The sequence below is a fragment of the Petaurus breviceps genome, unplaced genomic scaffold, assembly GCF_028583685.1.
Source record: "Petaurus breviceps papuanus isolate PSGF00001 unplaced genomic scaffold, PetGlider_PUasm1.0 180, whole genome shotgun sequence".
Taxonomy (NCBI): domain Eukaryota; kingdom Metazoa; phylum Chordata; class Mammalia; order Diprotodontia; family Petauridae; genus Petaurus; species Petaurus breviceps.
Window position 1 is genome coordinate 561 of NW_027185782.1, and position 16095 is coordinate 16655.

The 16095-nt window shown below is 44.4% G+C and overlaps 2 protein-coding genes across 2 annotated transcripts; one reads left to right on the forward strand and one right to left on the reverse strand.

Moving 5' to 3' along the window:
• The first annotated feature begins 939 nt into the window (after window positions 1-939).
• Window positions 940-12164, forward strand: LONP1 (lon peptidase 1, mitochondrial). The gene is made up of 10 exons (XM_069086731.1): window positions 940-3410; window positions 4416-4594; window positions 7016-7103; window positions 8060-8182; window positions 8294-8410; window positions 9320-9460; window positions 9839-10004; window positions 10544-10752; window positions 10891-11055; window positions 11798-12164. The coding sequence occupies exons 1-10, from the start codon at window positions 3168-3170 to the stop codon at window positions 11960-11962; spliced, it is 1596 nt and encodes a 531-aa protein (XP_068942832.1). The 5' UTR covers window positions 940-3167; the 3' UTR covers window positions 11963-12164.
• Window positions 12165-12838: 674 nt separating this feature from the next.
• RPL36 (ribosomal protein L36) lies at window positions 12839-16095 on the reverse strand. Its single transcript, XM_069086732.1, has 4 exons — window positions 15937-16095; window positions 15652-15754; window positions 13052-13186; window positions 12839-12979 (listed from the first exon to the last, which is right to left on the reverse strand). Exons 2-4 carry the CDS (start codon window positions 15742-15744, stop codon window positions 12890-12892), a joined length of 318 nt encoding a protein of 105 aa, XP_068942833.1. The 5' UTR covers window positions 15745-15754; window positions 15937-16095; the 3' UTR covers window positions 12839-12889.

Below are 16095 nucleotides of genomic sequence, written 5' to 3' on the forward strand. Positions count from 1 at the left end.
ATATCAGAAAAACAATTGAGGTAGTTCATCCAAGAGGTGAACTTGGACTGAGTGAACTAGCTATTGTCAACCCGAACACAAATGTGTCCCCCGCCCTTGGTCACTTTTCGATTTTATTGAACAGCTGAGCTAACACACCTCAAGCCTAGATCAGGCCCTGACAACCAGGGAAACAAAAAGATCGTGAGATTTAGGGGCATACGTGTCCAAAAATAGGATTGGGCAACCGCTGTAGTAGTGAGCCCTCTGTCATCAGAGGTAGTCAGGAAGAGGGCATTATAATTGTGATTTATACATACTTGAAACAGGAGCCTTCCAAAGCAAGGGTTCTTAACCTTTTTTGTGACTTATCTTTGGGCCCCTTCTCAGAATAACATTTTAAAATAATACAATTATCAAAATTTTTTAAAAATAAATTCATAGATCTCAGGTTAAGAACCTTAGCTCTAATAAAAATATTTGAATGGCTTGGGCTTTGCATATAGCCCTCTTGAGATTTTCTACCCCCTTCCCCTGTCTCATACTCCTTGACTCCCTTTAAAAAAAAAACTTATGGAATGTAAGAATTGGAAATGCCCTTAATTTAATCCATTTTTATATATATATATATAAATTAATCCAACAGAGGAAGAGGACCTAGCAAATGAGTGATACCTTGGCTTTGAGGAAGGTGGTCTAAAATTGACATAGATATTCGTGCCTTGGGGGTAGAATGTGTGCTGCCTGCTGCCTTGAGGCCCTTGGAGAAGCTGGGCATGACTGATCTGCTTCTGGTTCCCATTCCACGAAGCTTGGGCTGGCATATTTCAGGACTTGAGATCCACCTTCAGCGAGTTACCAACCCCAGCATCCTTCCCTTAATTACACAAGAAGTTTCTGCTCTGATTGTCTTCAGCTTTCTCAGAAATTGTTTGTCCCCCTCTGTCCCTCCATTCTTCCTCTCTCCTTGCTCTCCCTCCCCCAACTAAATAGCCAGCAGCCTAGTATATCAGTTTTTCCTTTTATCAGTTTAAGGTTCTTTCTTAAGCCCCTCCTCTCCTGGTACTGTTCTCTTCAGCAGCATCTCTTACCCTTGTCTCTCCTAATGCACGCCTTTCAGACTCGCATCTTGCTTCCTAGCTGACAGAGAGAGCAGAGGATGTTAAAGATGTAAGGGGCAAGATGAACACACAGTACAGGGCTGAGAAAGTACAGGGTGTTTTCAGGGGAAAGAAAGTAGCCCCATTTGCCAGTAGGAGTTGGAGAATATTATATGAGAAGAGACTAGAGTAGGAGGGTAGCTGCTTAAGGGCATTTAGTATCCAGAAAAGGGGTTGGCATTTACTTATTAAGAAGTAAAGAGCTGTTGAAATGTTTTTAACTTGGGAGTGATGCAACCAGAGCCCTACATAAGAGGTGATATTCTGAAGGTGGGTAATTAGGTGTTCTTCTGGCAATAAGTAGTATGAAGGCTAAATGCATTGAGGGGAGAGTCGATGTGGGAAAACCTGTTAAAGACCTATTGTCTTATCCCACATCTTCCACTGTCCCTGGTAGAAGCAGAAGGAACGAACAGGCAGAAATTTGAGAGATGTTGCAGGGAGATTTGGAAGGATTTGAGAATTAATTTAATTTGAGAGCTTCCTGTGTTCCAGGGCATTGTCCTATGGATACTAAAACAAAAAATAGAACCATATCTTTCCTCAAGAAGCTTATTAACATTTTACTCTGGGGAAACACAAATGAGTCATATCTGGGATCCATGGGACACTGGGGACTAGAGGAACAAATCAAGAAGGGCCTTATGTAGGAGGTGCCCCTTAAGCTGAACCCTGAAAGGAGCTGGGGATTTCAAGAATCTGAGGTGTTCCAGGCATAAAGCTGGGAGATACCAAGTAGACCCATGTGTCTGAAGCATAAAGGGAGGGAATAATGAGAGAGAGAGGAATGTGAAATCAGTTTTGAAGACAAGATTAGAACCAGATTGTGCAGGAGTTTAAATGCCAGGCACAAGTGTGTATAGTTATTTCCTTCCACATCATCACTTTTCCCATTGAGGTTTTGATATTGTTCAGCATAAGAAATATATGTGTAGTATTGTTTAATATCAATCCAAATTTTACAATAAGGTACTGTAAATACCCCATAGAAGAAAAAGAAAAAAATCAGACTTCTCAGGTGTGAAGGAAGAGCCAAAATAATTTACACAGATTTTTCCAGATGGAGGGGGTGCCATGCCTTTAATCCCCAAGATGTGGAAGGGATAACTGTATTTTCATCCTAGAGGCAGTAGGAAGCCACTGAAGCTTCTTGAGCAAGGGATTGGCACTTTTCTAATTGTTAGGAAGTTTTTCCATACATCAAGCCCAAATGTCCCCTTGGCCTGCAAGCAGAATGCCCCAGACTCTTGACCCATTTGAAATCCTAGCCCAGCATCTGCCTGACCCAAAGACATCCCATGTAGAAGAGTCACAGATAACTAGTCTCTTCCATTCCTGTCCTAGGAATCAGCAAGCCTTTATTGCATAACTGCCACATGCCATACTCTATACTGGAGAGAGGGGGAAATCCAAACAGTATCTGGCCTCCAAGGGCTTACATGTTATCAAGAGAAACAGTAGCTGCACATATAAGGACCCAAAAAGCAAATAGAAGATAATTTTCTGCTTGGCTGAGTGGGGTTGGGAATGGATCGGGAAAGACATCTTGTAGGAGGTAGCATGTAAGCTGAGCTTTGAAGGAAACCCAGGGATTATGAGAGGCAAAGGTAGAGAGGGCATTCCAGGCTTGAGGGACAGCCTGTGCAAAGGTATAGAGACAGGAAATGGCCATGTGTGAAAAACAAGATCAGTTTGAACCACAGAGTATGGTTTAGATCTATGGTGTCAAACTCCAGTTGAAAATACCTTGGGGCGGCTAGGTGGCACAGTGAATAGAGCACCAGCCCTGGAGTCAGGAGGATCTGAGTTCAAATTCGGCCTCAGACACTTAACACTTAATAGCTATGTGACCTTTTGCAAGTCACTTAGCCCAAATTGCCCTGCTTTCCCCCCTCCAAAAAGCAAAAAATAAAAAAAAAATATCTTCAGGCTGCATATTGATTTAACACTGTGTTCTATTGTATTTTTACTTATTTTGCTAAATATTTCCCAGTTTAATTTTTAATCTGGTTAGGACTCCACTTGAGAATGTTGATATTAGGGGCCCCAGAGGAGTGTTTAGCATTTCACACCTCTGATTTAGACTCTTCGGTTAAATCAAAGTTAGTTCATTGGATTTGTATATTATTCAGTGTCACCCGAAATTACTTGGACTGGTTAACTTCCATACCCTGGGGGAAACAAAGCGATGAGAATCTAGATCTGGCCCGAGCCAAGGAAGTCCTGGAGGAAGATCATTATGGCATGGAGGATGTCAAGAAGCGCATCTTGGTAAGCTTCTCTTTTCTGCATGCTGCAGCCTCCTGCTGTCACACCGACCCAGACTCCAGTTTGAGAGCCTTGATTTCCTTCTCTTTTTTTTAACAGGGTTACTAAACTCAGGAGAGGGACATAGACTTAGTATACCTGGATTTCAGCAAAACATTTAACATAGTCTCTCATGCCCATCCTTGAGGACAAGGTGATAGTACAGTTAAGTGGATAAATGACTGATTGAGTAATTAGAGCCAAAGAACTGTTTTGTCATCGTTGGGTTGGGGGGAGGTCACCAGCAGAGTGTCTGAGACATTGTTGTCAGGACTTGGATGACAGAATAGCTGGCTTGTTTAATGTATTTGACAAGAATCCAGGAGGGTTTAACTCACATGTTGGTTGGGTGGAATCTCACAACAGACAGTCTGGAGGTTTTAGTGGAGTGCAGACTCATTTCAAATCATCATTAGCACTAGCTGCCTTAATAACAGCAAGATGTCTCTATTCAGGGTGGTGAGAGTCACTGTTCTCTCCTGGGGTCAGCCCAATGCAATCCATCAACTGATCCAGGGAGGGAAAGGGAATAAACATTTATAGAGCACCTGTTCTGTGCTGGGCGCTGTGCTAACCGCTTTTTACAAATATTTCAATTGATAATATTACATCTTTATTGACAATTGATCCAAAAGCTTACTTTATTAGTAAGCATTTATTAAGCACCTCCCATGTGCCAAGCAGTGTGTTAGATGCTAAGAATATAAAACAGAATGCAGGCTAGTGTTAGATGTAATTTAATGCTAGATGGTCTGCTATAGGTGCTAAAGTATATGGGGATGAATATCATAGAAAGTATCCTAGAGGGAGTGTGAGAGTCAAGCAGTCAGGCTACTCTGTTTGCATGTGACCCTGAGCAGAATCCATAAGCTCTCCACCGTAACTTCAGTCTTGGGAGATGGGGTGCCTAGCTATAGTGTGTGTCAGCTAGAGGATTCCTGACCATAATAACTTCCTTCCTGTGTTCAGGAATTCATTGCTGTGAGCCAACTCCGAGGATCAACACAAGGGAAGATCCTTTGTTTCTATGGTCCTCCCGGAGTGGGCAAGACGAGCATTGCTCGCTCCATTGCAAGAGCTTTGAATAGAGAGTATTTCCGATTTAGTGTTGGAGGCATGACTGACGTGGCAGAAATCAAGGGACACAGGTAAGTCCCTCTGGCCTGAGTCCTGTGAGAGCATTGAGAAGACATTGCTTTGTTCAGACTCTTCCGTCTCTCCAAGGCTTAAGCTCATGGTCCACCCTCTCTGATCATTTCAAGCCTTTGTTGTTCTTCCCAACCTCTGAACCTTTAAGGCATTTGTGGTCTGCAGCATACAGTTAGGAGTGAATTAGATATGGTAACTTATTTGCTGAGGCTTTCCTGAGATTTAGACCTTAGAGGTGTCTTTCTTGTTTGACTTTGGTTTTATAGATGAGGAAGCTGAGGCTCAGAAAGATAAGGTTATTTGTCTAAGGTCTTCCTTGTCTCAGTGACCTTCATGCAGATGGCATTAGTACTCATGTGCAGCCCACTTATTCTGCCTCAGTCATTGCTGTCTGTTTAGTAGCATCAGGTGTGTGCTTGTTTGTTGAGAGCCCACCTTGGGTGCCTGGTCCTGTGTTGTGAAGCACAGAGAAGCATAGAGAAGAGGCATTGGGGTACAATGGGAATAGCACTGGGTTTGGAGTCAGAAGAGAGAAGTTCAGATTCCCAGCATGCTTAGGGAAGATTTGAAGAGAATTTTTAAGTCCTGTCTGTTTCTAAAGCTATGATCCTCATGTGAGTCTTCCCTTCAGGAACTACTAATCTTGTTGAAGGCAAGGATATTCAGTGGAATTTGGGGACACTGAACCTTTTGGTGAGGACTTTCCTGGTATTCTTGAGCTGGGCTTTGGCAAAGAGGTCAATCTGTGACCTTAGGGATTTCTATCAGTAAAGTGAGAGGCTTGAATTAGAACAGGAGTTTTTAACCTGGGTTCTGTGAGCTTTAAAAAAAAGTTATGATGACATATTTCAGTGTAATCGATTTCTTTTATAATCCTCTGTATTTTAATTTATGCATTTAAAAACAGTACCGAGAATCCTTAGGCTCCAGACTGTCAGATGGGGGTTGCAGGGCCACAACACAAAGAAGACTAGGAGAAGCCTTTTAAAGTCCCCTGCAGCTCTAGCATTCTTTGCTCCCCAAGGAGAAGTGACTGAATGGGGAGTTGAGAGGGTAGAGGGAAAAGGCTACATTGTGGAGGTCAGGCTTGTCCTGACTCATCTCGATTTATGACAAAAGAACCAAGGCTTTTGTTTCAATAAGATGGCCTTTTGAGAGGATGTGAGAAAATAACTCTTTGAGGAAATTACCCAAGTGATCGATGAATGACTGAGGCAAAGTCCTTGAAAAAACTGAACATTGAGAACTACTTTTCCTTTTATACTTTAATGGAATAAGTCCCACTTCATAACTGTTCCCTGTTTAACTGTGTAGCTTTTGCCAGTCTGGAATAGGGGTGGATTCCAGTCTGAATTTGGCAGTGTGTGGATTAGAGGCTTGTTGGGTAGGGGAAGGGAAGGGATCCTGGATTTAGAAAATTGGAATCTCTGTCCTCCTGCCCATTATCAGCTTGATGACTTCAGACAGGTTGCTTCCTTTTGAAGCCTTATTCTGCTCTATAAAATGGAGATAACAGTGTCCTTCCTGCTGATCTTTCAAGGTTCTTTGGAGCTTAATAATAAATAATAATGTAGTAATGATAAATATGTTAAAGGTACATTACGTAAGAGATATTTGGCTTATATCCTATTACGTTTGGGTGGGAGTCATTAAATATTTTATGATCTATAGTCCAAAAATCTCAAGTCCTCTCATGGAGAGCCTTGTGGTAGATAACAGCTATATTTTTAAAAGATTTCATTATTACTATGACAGTCAACCTTTTCATGTGCTTAGAAGCTTTGAGGTTTACCAAGCACTTTTCTGCTACAAGCCCATGCGTTGGGAAATGCAAAAATCTCAAATATACTGAAGAGAAGAAACTGGGGTACAAGAAGGCTATCAAGGAGTTGCCCGTGTACACTAATTTGGGAGCCAGGATTTGAATTTGGGGCTCCTGATTCCACTGTTCTTTCTGCTACCCCAAGGCTGACTCTCCAAGATAATGGCAGAGAGCCACAAAATTAACCTTACCTTCAGGCATACTCAGTATCCATATAGACCTATAATAGCTAAAGAGTTAACTGGATGATATTAAAAAACATTTGTTTTAGGGGCGGCCAGGTAGCACAGCAAGTAAGAGCACCGGCTCCAGTGTCAGGGTGACCTGGGGATCGAATCCAGGCTCAGACACTTAGCACCCACCCAGAAATACCTGGCCGTGTAACCTTGAGCAAGTTACTTAACCCCGATTGCTTTAAAAAAAAAAAAAACATTTGTTTTGACACTACTTTGTGTATTAAATGGTCCTTTGAAATGTTTCAATAGAAAGACACATTTGGGCTCCTCTTTATCCATTTCCATAATGTTCCCCAGAAATTCAGTTCAGTTCAACAAACCTTTGTTTAAGTTTTAACTCCACTGTGGCTTCTTTTCTCTAGGAGGACATATGTTGGGGCCATGCCAGGGAAGATCATCCAGTGTCTGAAAAAGACTAAGACGGAAAACCCCTTGATTCTAATCGATGAGGTTGTGTGTCTGCCCCTTGTGAAAAGCATTTGTTCTATCCCATCTGGGGAACCTGCTCAGAATATTTGTGTTGGGCCTGTGAAAATAGCCAGGTGCCCAGGGGATGCATTTTCTACTAGGTTCAACTTAGTAGCTATAGGAAAAACCTGTGAAAATTGGAGTGGGTAACCTCACCACCAATACTTTTGGTCAGATTCTGAGTACTTGTTGTCCCTCACTGATAGACAACTGTGACATTTTCTAAGGGCCAGGGAAAAGGAACTCCCATCATTTCCTATATGTAGAGCTCATCTCTTCAGGTTGGGCAGCCTTTCCTCAAACACCTCTTGAAATAGGGAACTCGGTACCAATTGGGGTACTTGGGGTAGAAGTCACGTGCCAGGTAGAGTTAATACCTTAAACCCAGAAGGTTGCTTTAGAAACCTTGGTTTTAAAACAAGCCCAAGGTCTGGCTCATCATTCAGGCTGTACAGTTATGGACAAAGATTTCCCCCCGTTCTTGTCATGCAAGGGACTAGGGGTCAGAGTATGGGGAGCGAGAAGAGTGTTTCTCATTGACAAGCTGGCCTGGGTGCCACCCTAGGCAGAGCGTTTCATTTCCTAGTATCCCCATTCTGAAGAGAAATGGCACCAGTGACTCTGGAGTCCTTGAGCTGGTTAGACTGCTCTCTTGCCTTGTTATGGTCCAAGTGAAGGCAGGTGGTTTAAGCCCCTGTGCATGATTGCCAGGGAAGATAGTGGGATTGGGGAGTGGTTGTTAGCAATCAGAATACAGATTGGGTGAAGTCCAGCAGGTCACCTTGGGCAAGTCCTGTAAGCTGTTCGAATTTCAGGGTCCTCATCTCTACTGAGGGCTTTGGGCTAGATACTCTGTATTGTTTTCAGTTCTGAGTCTTAGGGTCCACCTCCTATATGTGAAGAGAGGGACCAACTAGATCTTCCACAATGTGCTACAGGTGGATAAGATCGGGCGGGGCTACCAGGGAGACCCCTCTTCTGCATTGCTTGAGCTTCTAGATCCAGAGCAAAACTCGAACTTTCTGGACCACTATCTAGATGTCCCAGTGGATCTGTCCAAGGTATGTATTGATCTTTCTACCATGGGCCACAGACACTGAGTCCTAATGGACCCATGGCTATGCTTAGGTTAGTACAGGTACCAACTGCTTCATAAGTCTGGCTTTCTCCAGGTTCTGTTCATCTGCACAGCCAATGTTATAGAAACCATCCCTGAGCCCCTGAGAGACAGGATGGAGATGATCAATGTCTCTGGCTACGTGGCTGAGGAGAAACTGGCCATTGCAGAGGTGAGAGAAGTTCTGAGCCTTTGTGCTCCACTCTTTCCTGCCCAGTCTGATGTGGGAACCATAGTCTTTTCCTCCAGCCTTTTTCTGGGGCCTTGGGTAGGGTTCTGAAACTCCTAGGGACGCCACCTCCTACCAAATGACAGCTGCCAAGTTTTCCCTCTAAATACCCTGAGGTGGGGAAGTACATGAAGGTCTTGTGATCACTATCCACCTCACCCAGCTGCCTTTGAGGGTCCTCTTCCTCATCTAACCACCTGTCACTGTGTATCCTAGTCCACACCTATGTATCTTGTGGATATTCATTATTTATGGATAGAATTATTTGTCTTAGAGGTACCAAGAAGTGGGACTAACTATTTCACAAGGTCATGAGTTCATTCTAATTGAAGATCTTCCATCCAGCCACTTAACCAGGAACGTTGTACAAGGGCTTAATTTATTTAGGTATGGATTAGACAGCCCTTGAAGTGACAGGCTGAGGTCTGAGATTCTGTATTATCAGTGAAATGAGAAGACCTTTCTGTGATTGTTGAATCTCACAAGTTTGTTGTGAGCAAAGTAAAACTGTGTAAGTGTAAGCTACTAAGAGTTGGAAGCACCATTGAAATGTAAACATTTCGTTTCTATTTGAGGCAGTAAGCTTTTTACTTGGACGCCAGACTGACTACTCGTATCCTCTGACACTAGTTGTCATTACTGTCTTATATCCGAAGGTAGCAGCCTTGGGGTGTGTGACCAAGGCAACACTATGGCCAGTAGAGGATTCTGGCACTGGGCAGAAAAAGATAATAAATTTCCAACTCTTAATTTTCAGTGAAATGAGGGAGAAAGTATAAGAGGTGGAAGGATTCTTCCCTTTCTCGTTCCCTCAACACACGCATTAAACTGATGAGTTGGTTTTCCTTTCAGCGTTACCTGGTCCCTCAGGCCCGAATCCTTTGTGGTCTGGATGAAAGCAAGACCAAAGTCTCATCAGATGTGCTGACCCTTCTTATCAAGCAGTACTGCCGAGAGAGTGGTGTCCGAAACCTGCAGAAGCAGGTGGAGAAGGTGAGCCTTCAGGTTGTTCGATTCAGCCAGCATTGGTCAAGCCCTTACTGTGTACCAGGCACAAACAGAATAGTTCCTTATCTTAGATATCAGGGTAATACCTGAGGGGTTAGGAAAGGCCTCATGGACAGAATGGCAGAGTGGAGATAATCTGAACATTCCAACATGGAGGGACCACCCACATGGGGGCACCAGGTAAGGGTAGGGGTGGTAGGGAGAGGGAGAAAGGAGTTGTCTTTTTTGTTTGTTTTGGTCAGGGGCAATAGAGCCAACAAGTGTCTTGAGCAGAGAACTAACCCGGTCAGACCTCCCCATTGCCTCCCTGCCCCCAATCCAATAACTATTTGTATCAAACTAACTGGTGAAATTCTTCCTCAGATGTTAAGAAAATCTGCCTACAAGCTAGTCAGTGGGGAGATGGAGTCTGTGGAAATAACACCTGACAACCTACAGGACTTTGTAGGGAAGCCCCTCTTCACTGTGGAGCGCATGTATGATGTAACACCACCAGGCGTGGTCATGGGTCTGGCATGGACAGCCATGGGTAAGATAGGGAAAGAGGTGGGGCTGATAAGTAATGGTCCTCTGTGACATGCCGGCGTTGGGGAAGTGGAACCCTTTGAAGAGAAGACACAAATGATTATAATGCATATCCTGATCATTAGAGGTAGAAAGAACTGAGATGAAGTCTGAAGTGGGAGGGGTGAGTCAAGGAAGACTTCTTGGAAGAGATGGTATGAGTTGGCCTTTGAAAGAGGAGTAGGAGTTGAGGTAATAAGGTGAGGATCACAACTGTTGGAAGCTAGGGAACTACATAAGCAGGAAGAGGCAAGAAGAGTGGGCACACCAGGCTAGAGTGGCCCTGTGACACTGGGCAGTGCAGTCAGTCTTGCTGCAGAGTTCAGAGAGGATCTGCACTCCTGAGGGAGGCTGGCTAGCTGGGAGAGTTACACAGGTCAAGGCCAAAACCAAGCCAGAGTAGGAGACCATTAAAGGCCCCAGTGAGCCAGGACATGTCTTCCTTGTTATAACCAGCACTACTTAGCTATGAGCCTGATCCATTGGTCTCTTTCTCTACCTCAGGAGGCTCTACCTTGTTCATTGAGACCTCACCACGGCGCCCCAAGGAAACAGATAGCAAAGATGGGAGCATAGAGGTGACAGGTCAGCTGGGGGACATCATGAAAGAAAGTGCCAAGATTGCATACACGTTTGCCCGGGCATTCTTAATGCGTAAGGACCCTTCCAATGATTTCCTGCTGGCCTCACACATCCACCTGCATGTGCCTGAGGTAAGTATACAGCCCCCCCCCCTCACCCTCCCCATTCCTCCTGGTCCTCAAACCCCTAATCCTTGCCTTATCCAACAGTTGGGGGAAAGCAGCCCAACTTTGCATCAACCTATAAGCCCTCTGTCCTCTTCTTCACAGGGGGCAACTCCCAAGGATGGTCCCAGTGCAGGCTGCACTATTGTCACTGCATTGCTGTCCTTGGCCATGAACCAGCCCATTCGGCAGAACGTGGCCATGACAGGGGAAGTGTCTCTCACTGGCAAGATCCTTCCTGTGGGAGGCATTAAGGAGAAAACCATTGCTGTAAGTGCTTGAGACTGCTAGACTCTACTAAGCAAGTTCTAATTCAAGTTCTGGTTCCCGCTGATTTAGCTCTATTACCTCACTTCCTTTCTCTGATCCTGTAAAATGGGGGATGTTACTTGTACTCCCTGGGGCCGGGGGGAAGAGGAGACAGTGAGGGGGTTTTAAAAGCCCCCTAGAAATGAGGATTATGCATTGTTTCTCCTAAGTCATCTGGCCTAGTGTTCAGTAATATCCCCATTTAACGATGAGATAGCTGACACCCGAAGAAGTTGACTTTCAACTTAACACTTAAGCATTCTTACTTAACATTCAACACTTAAGCACTTCATGTGTAGTGCCTTGTGGATAGAATCAGTTCTTGGCGTTAAAGCTTACAAAATCTTATTAGTGGTGGGGTTAGAACCCAATGTTTTTTCACCCAGTATTTTTATTTACATGCTTATTCATTAGGTTTTAGTTGATATTCCCGCATGCTCTATTATACCAAGATATTTGGGGAAAGATGAGAGGAGAATGTTAGTACTCTCCCAAGAGAAGCTCTCAAACGAAGTAATTCAGTTTTATCTCCTGCTCAGAAGCATTCATTGGTTCCATACTACTTAAAAGGATTGTGCTCAGATCCTTGGTGATTCTATTGTTGGGGCCCAGGCATTAAAAGACCAGCACAAGTACCAGCCTGAGTTGGCCAGGGTAGGTTCTGCCAGCCATTTATTCCGGATTTTGTTCATTATCCTTGTAGGCCAAAAGAGCAGGAGTCACCTGTGTTATCCTCCCTGCAGAGAACAAGAAGGATTATTATGACCTTGCAAGCTTCATTACTGAAGGGCTGGAAACACACTTTGTGGAGCACTACAATGAGATCTTTGACATCGTTTTTCCCCAGGAGGAAACCGTGGAACGATGAGCTTTCAGACTGTAAGGGGAGGGAAGGTTCAGCCAAACAAATTCCAGAGACTGGCAACATGGACAGAAGCTTCAAGGATCAGTGATGCTGCTAGACTGCCAGGGAAACCCATTCATGGTTTCATACAGAATTATAGCTGAGCAATTTAATTTAGAGGTCTGTTGTGCTTGAAAATGTAATTTATGATAAATCATTTCCAGTACTGGTGTCTGGCCATCTTTTTCTTGATCATAACACATCATCAGTTTATCAGACTAAAGGTACTAAGGGGCCCACTCATCAAAAATCCCCAGTGGCAATTTGAATTAATATTCTTTCCTGAAGAGCCCCTAAAAATGGATACTGCCTCTTATTTTTGCTGGGAAAGAGGGTGGGGCACTCACAGATTAACAAGGACTCCTTTAACAACTCTTTGGATGTCTGGTGCTTAACAGTGCCTAGCCTATATGATATAAACACTTAACAAAATGCATTTTGTTGAGACTTCATCTCGAAGCCCTTGCTCACCAAAGGAGATTGCCCTCAAATCACCATCCTTTTGTGCTCGTATTCTTAAGTTTTATCTTTCCTCTTTACCCATTCATTTAAACCTCGATTGAAAACAAGCCCTGGCAAAAACAGGACTACTGGGCTACTATGGCTTAAGGATGAGGGCAGTGTTATTTTCTCTTTCCCACCTCCCCAAAATCTTAAAAGTGCTTGACAAAAGTTTGTTCACTAGGGGCGGTTAGCTGGTGCAGTGAATAGAGCACTGGCCACAGTCAGGAGGACCTGAGTTCAAATCCAGCCTCAGACACTTGACATACTTACTTAGCCCTGTGACTCTGGGCAAGTCACTTATTCACTATCATAACAGATGGGGTACAGAACACAAGCCTATTTGTCAAATCTTTATTGGGTAAGTGGGGAAGGTTGGTAGGGTCCAGTTTAGTCTTTCTTGGCAGCAGCCTTCCTCATGGCAGCTAGGACATTGCTGAGCTCCTCTCTCTTCCTCTTGGCTCGGATGTGAGTTCCCACCTAACAACAAAAAGGCATTAGAGAGAGGAATGATCATCATACCCCTGTCTACCCCCATGAACTCACACCTACCCTCTTTTTGATGAACTTAAGGGCTCGCTTATCCTTGGAGACTTTTAACAATTCCATGGCCCGCCTTTCATAAGGGGCAAATCCACACACCTCCCGGATCATATCTCTCACAAACTTTGTGTGTTTGGTCAAGCGCTATTAAAAGACAAAGGTTTGATCAGGCCCCAAAAGTACTACCATGAGATGAAAAAGATAACTTTCCCTGGAGAAGGGCAGGGACCAAACCCTGACCTCTGAGGGACAGAAAATATTTTTGTATCATCCTGAGAACAAAGAACACAGATGATCAGTGAATTTCCATTGAAAACAAGGTAAATAAATGCTTATTTAATTCTTGCTTAGTTATTTACTGAAAAACCTTAGCATATAATTTCCCTTTTTGGACCTTAATTTCCTCTGGAATATAAAATAAGCTAGAATATCATAAAGTCCCTTCCAGTTCTAAATCCCACAATCCCTATTTTGCAGATATAACTAAATTACTTGGGACTGAAAATTCAGTGCTTTTTTTCCTATGCCAAGTTGCTTCTATACCACCTCTAAGTGGGCTACCTTTGAGTGGTCACCAACATTTCACATCAACCTATCTCTTACTAGAGGTCCCTCCCTGAAAGGAAAGGATAGTTTTTAAGAGATCTTTGGCTGCCAGACACTGTGCCACACCAATACGAATCTGAACCCAAGATAATCCTTCATGAAAACTCTTTACTGGTGCAAGCCATGGTTCCCCCAAACTTTACTACCCCCCCCATCTGATCAGTTGTCAAATCTTGTCAATTCTACCACCATAATATCTCTTACATCCCTTGTCCCTATTCTCTTACTTGTTGCTATCACCCTAATTCAGACTCTCATCATCACCTTTTGTTTGGGCCACTGCAATAGGCTCCTCATTAGTGCTCTCATTCTATTTTCCACACAGCTCCCATATTGATATTCTTAATGCAGAAGTGACCATGTCCCTCAAGCTCAAGGGCCTTCTGTAGCTACCATCTTGCTTTCTAGGACAAAATAGAAACTACTCTGTTTGGCTTTTAAATCAATTACAACCTGTTCCCATCCTAACTTTTCAAATGGATTTACTTCTTTCCCTGAGGTTCAATGTTCCAATCCAACTGGCCTACTTTAAGTCCCCCCCACCCCCCATGCCTCTAGGTCTGAGCCTTTGCAGAATAAAACTGGAAGAGCTACCTTCTTTACTAGTATAGCTCAGGAAATATTACCTACATAAGGTCTTTCATGATTTTTAAGTGTTCCAGCCCATCCCCCACAAAACTGGTTTTACATACTGTACACATGTGCCCTTTCCCCCAATAAAACAAGCCTCTTGAGTGCAGCTAATTTTATTTTTGTCTTTGTAGTCTTGCTGTCTAACAATGAACACAGTGCTTGTTAAACTGAAATGAAACACCAGGAAATTAACCTCTACAGACTGACCCCACTAGCCCAAGCACAAGGTGGCCTAGTGCTTTGAACACTGAGTTTGAATCCTTATGTGATCACATAACCTCAGAGCCTGTTTTCTTTATAAAATTTACTCTACCTCTTTCACAGGCCTGGTGTGAAGAAACTATTCTGCATACCTTAATCAGTGTGTAATGAAAACAAATCAGAAAGGCCTCCAGAATTACCAACAGGTTCTAGACCTAGTCTAGGAAGTTCATTCACTGAACAAATATGAACACCATTCTAGCTAGCTCTGTCTGTGGAGGCAAGGAGGGGGAGGACAGAGAATACACAGCTACTAAGGCATACTCCTGGAAATTTTATTAATCTTAAAGAGCTAAAAAAGCACCAAGTAAAAAGCTACCTACTATTGCCTCCACTTGAATAAAGAATAAGTAAAAAGTCATCTATCCTGCTCTTAAAACTTCCACTTAACTGCAGTTCATTCTATTTCAGTAAAATGCTAAAAAAAAAAAAAATACAACAAATCGGGGCCAGCTGTGCCAAGGCACAAAGCATCCCAGACCACGGATTCTGTGAGCTTGCCAAAAACAAATAGAAAAGACTGGTTATTCTATGGACTCCCTATTTCTCCCACTGCAAATTTTTGGGAACATGAGAAAAACTGTTCTATGGGCACCAATTAAAAAAGCCCAACGCATTTATTCTGTCTTTTGAGCATGTGGGCACAGCCACCCACCCACTCATCAGGCCTGATCATCGAGAGAGGGGCAGAAATAGGAGAAACTGTTGTTAGGCTAGGTCCAACTACCCATGGCTATTCCACGAGGGCCGAGGCCTCTCTGGAGCTCGATTCCTCCATTTTGTAAAACGGATAAAACTGGATTAGCAGTTTCTAAGGGTCGTTCCCTCTCTGCTCTAAAGCCACGATCCTCCCGGCCACAGAAATGCTAACTAAGCAGGGCTAGAGCACCGACTCTCCCCAGGCCGATACACTCCTTGCCCCAAACCCACCACTGGGCTAGCGGCTCCCGGCAGCGCCCCAGCCCTAGAGGCCATGTGCACCAGGCCGACCCGGGACCCCCAGCCGCGAGGCACCCCTGCGCGTGCGCACACCCAGGGAGAACCGCCACCGCTCCCCTCCCCCCATTCCCGTCACCCCTTGTGCTCGCCGGACTCAGCTTTCCACTCACCCCACGGCGGCGGCAGTGTCGCGGCTTCGAAACGTTTTTCGTAACTTTGTGGCCTTTGTTGAGGCCCACGGCCATGGGGTACCGGATAGCCATGGCTGCGGCGCTGTGGAGAGAGTAATCGCGAAGAGCTCCTTGTAGGCCTCCAGGACACCCACCCGCCTCCCTAGACCTGAGGCCCCAAGAGTCCTTGCCCCTCCCTTCAGGCTGCCTTCGGGAATGAGGTGGGAAAGCAGTCTGAGCCGCGGATGGCCCCGGATTCCCCGGTCAGTCCCTCGGATCACCTACCGTAGCCCCAATGGCAGCCACAGCAGAAGGAAGGAGAGAGCGTTGAATTCTGGGATATGTAACCTACACTTCCTGGTCTTCCAGAGGCAACGAGTGAGGAAGGGTAGAATGTCCTTCTCCACTAGATGGACGCTCTAGCCGATATGGTGACTGCCCCCT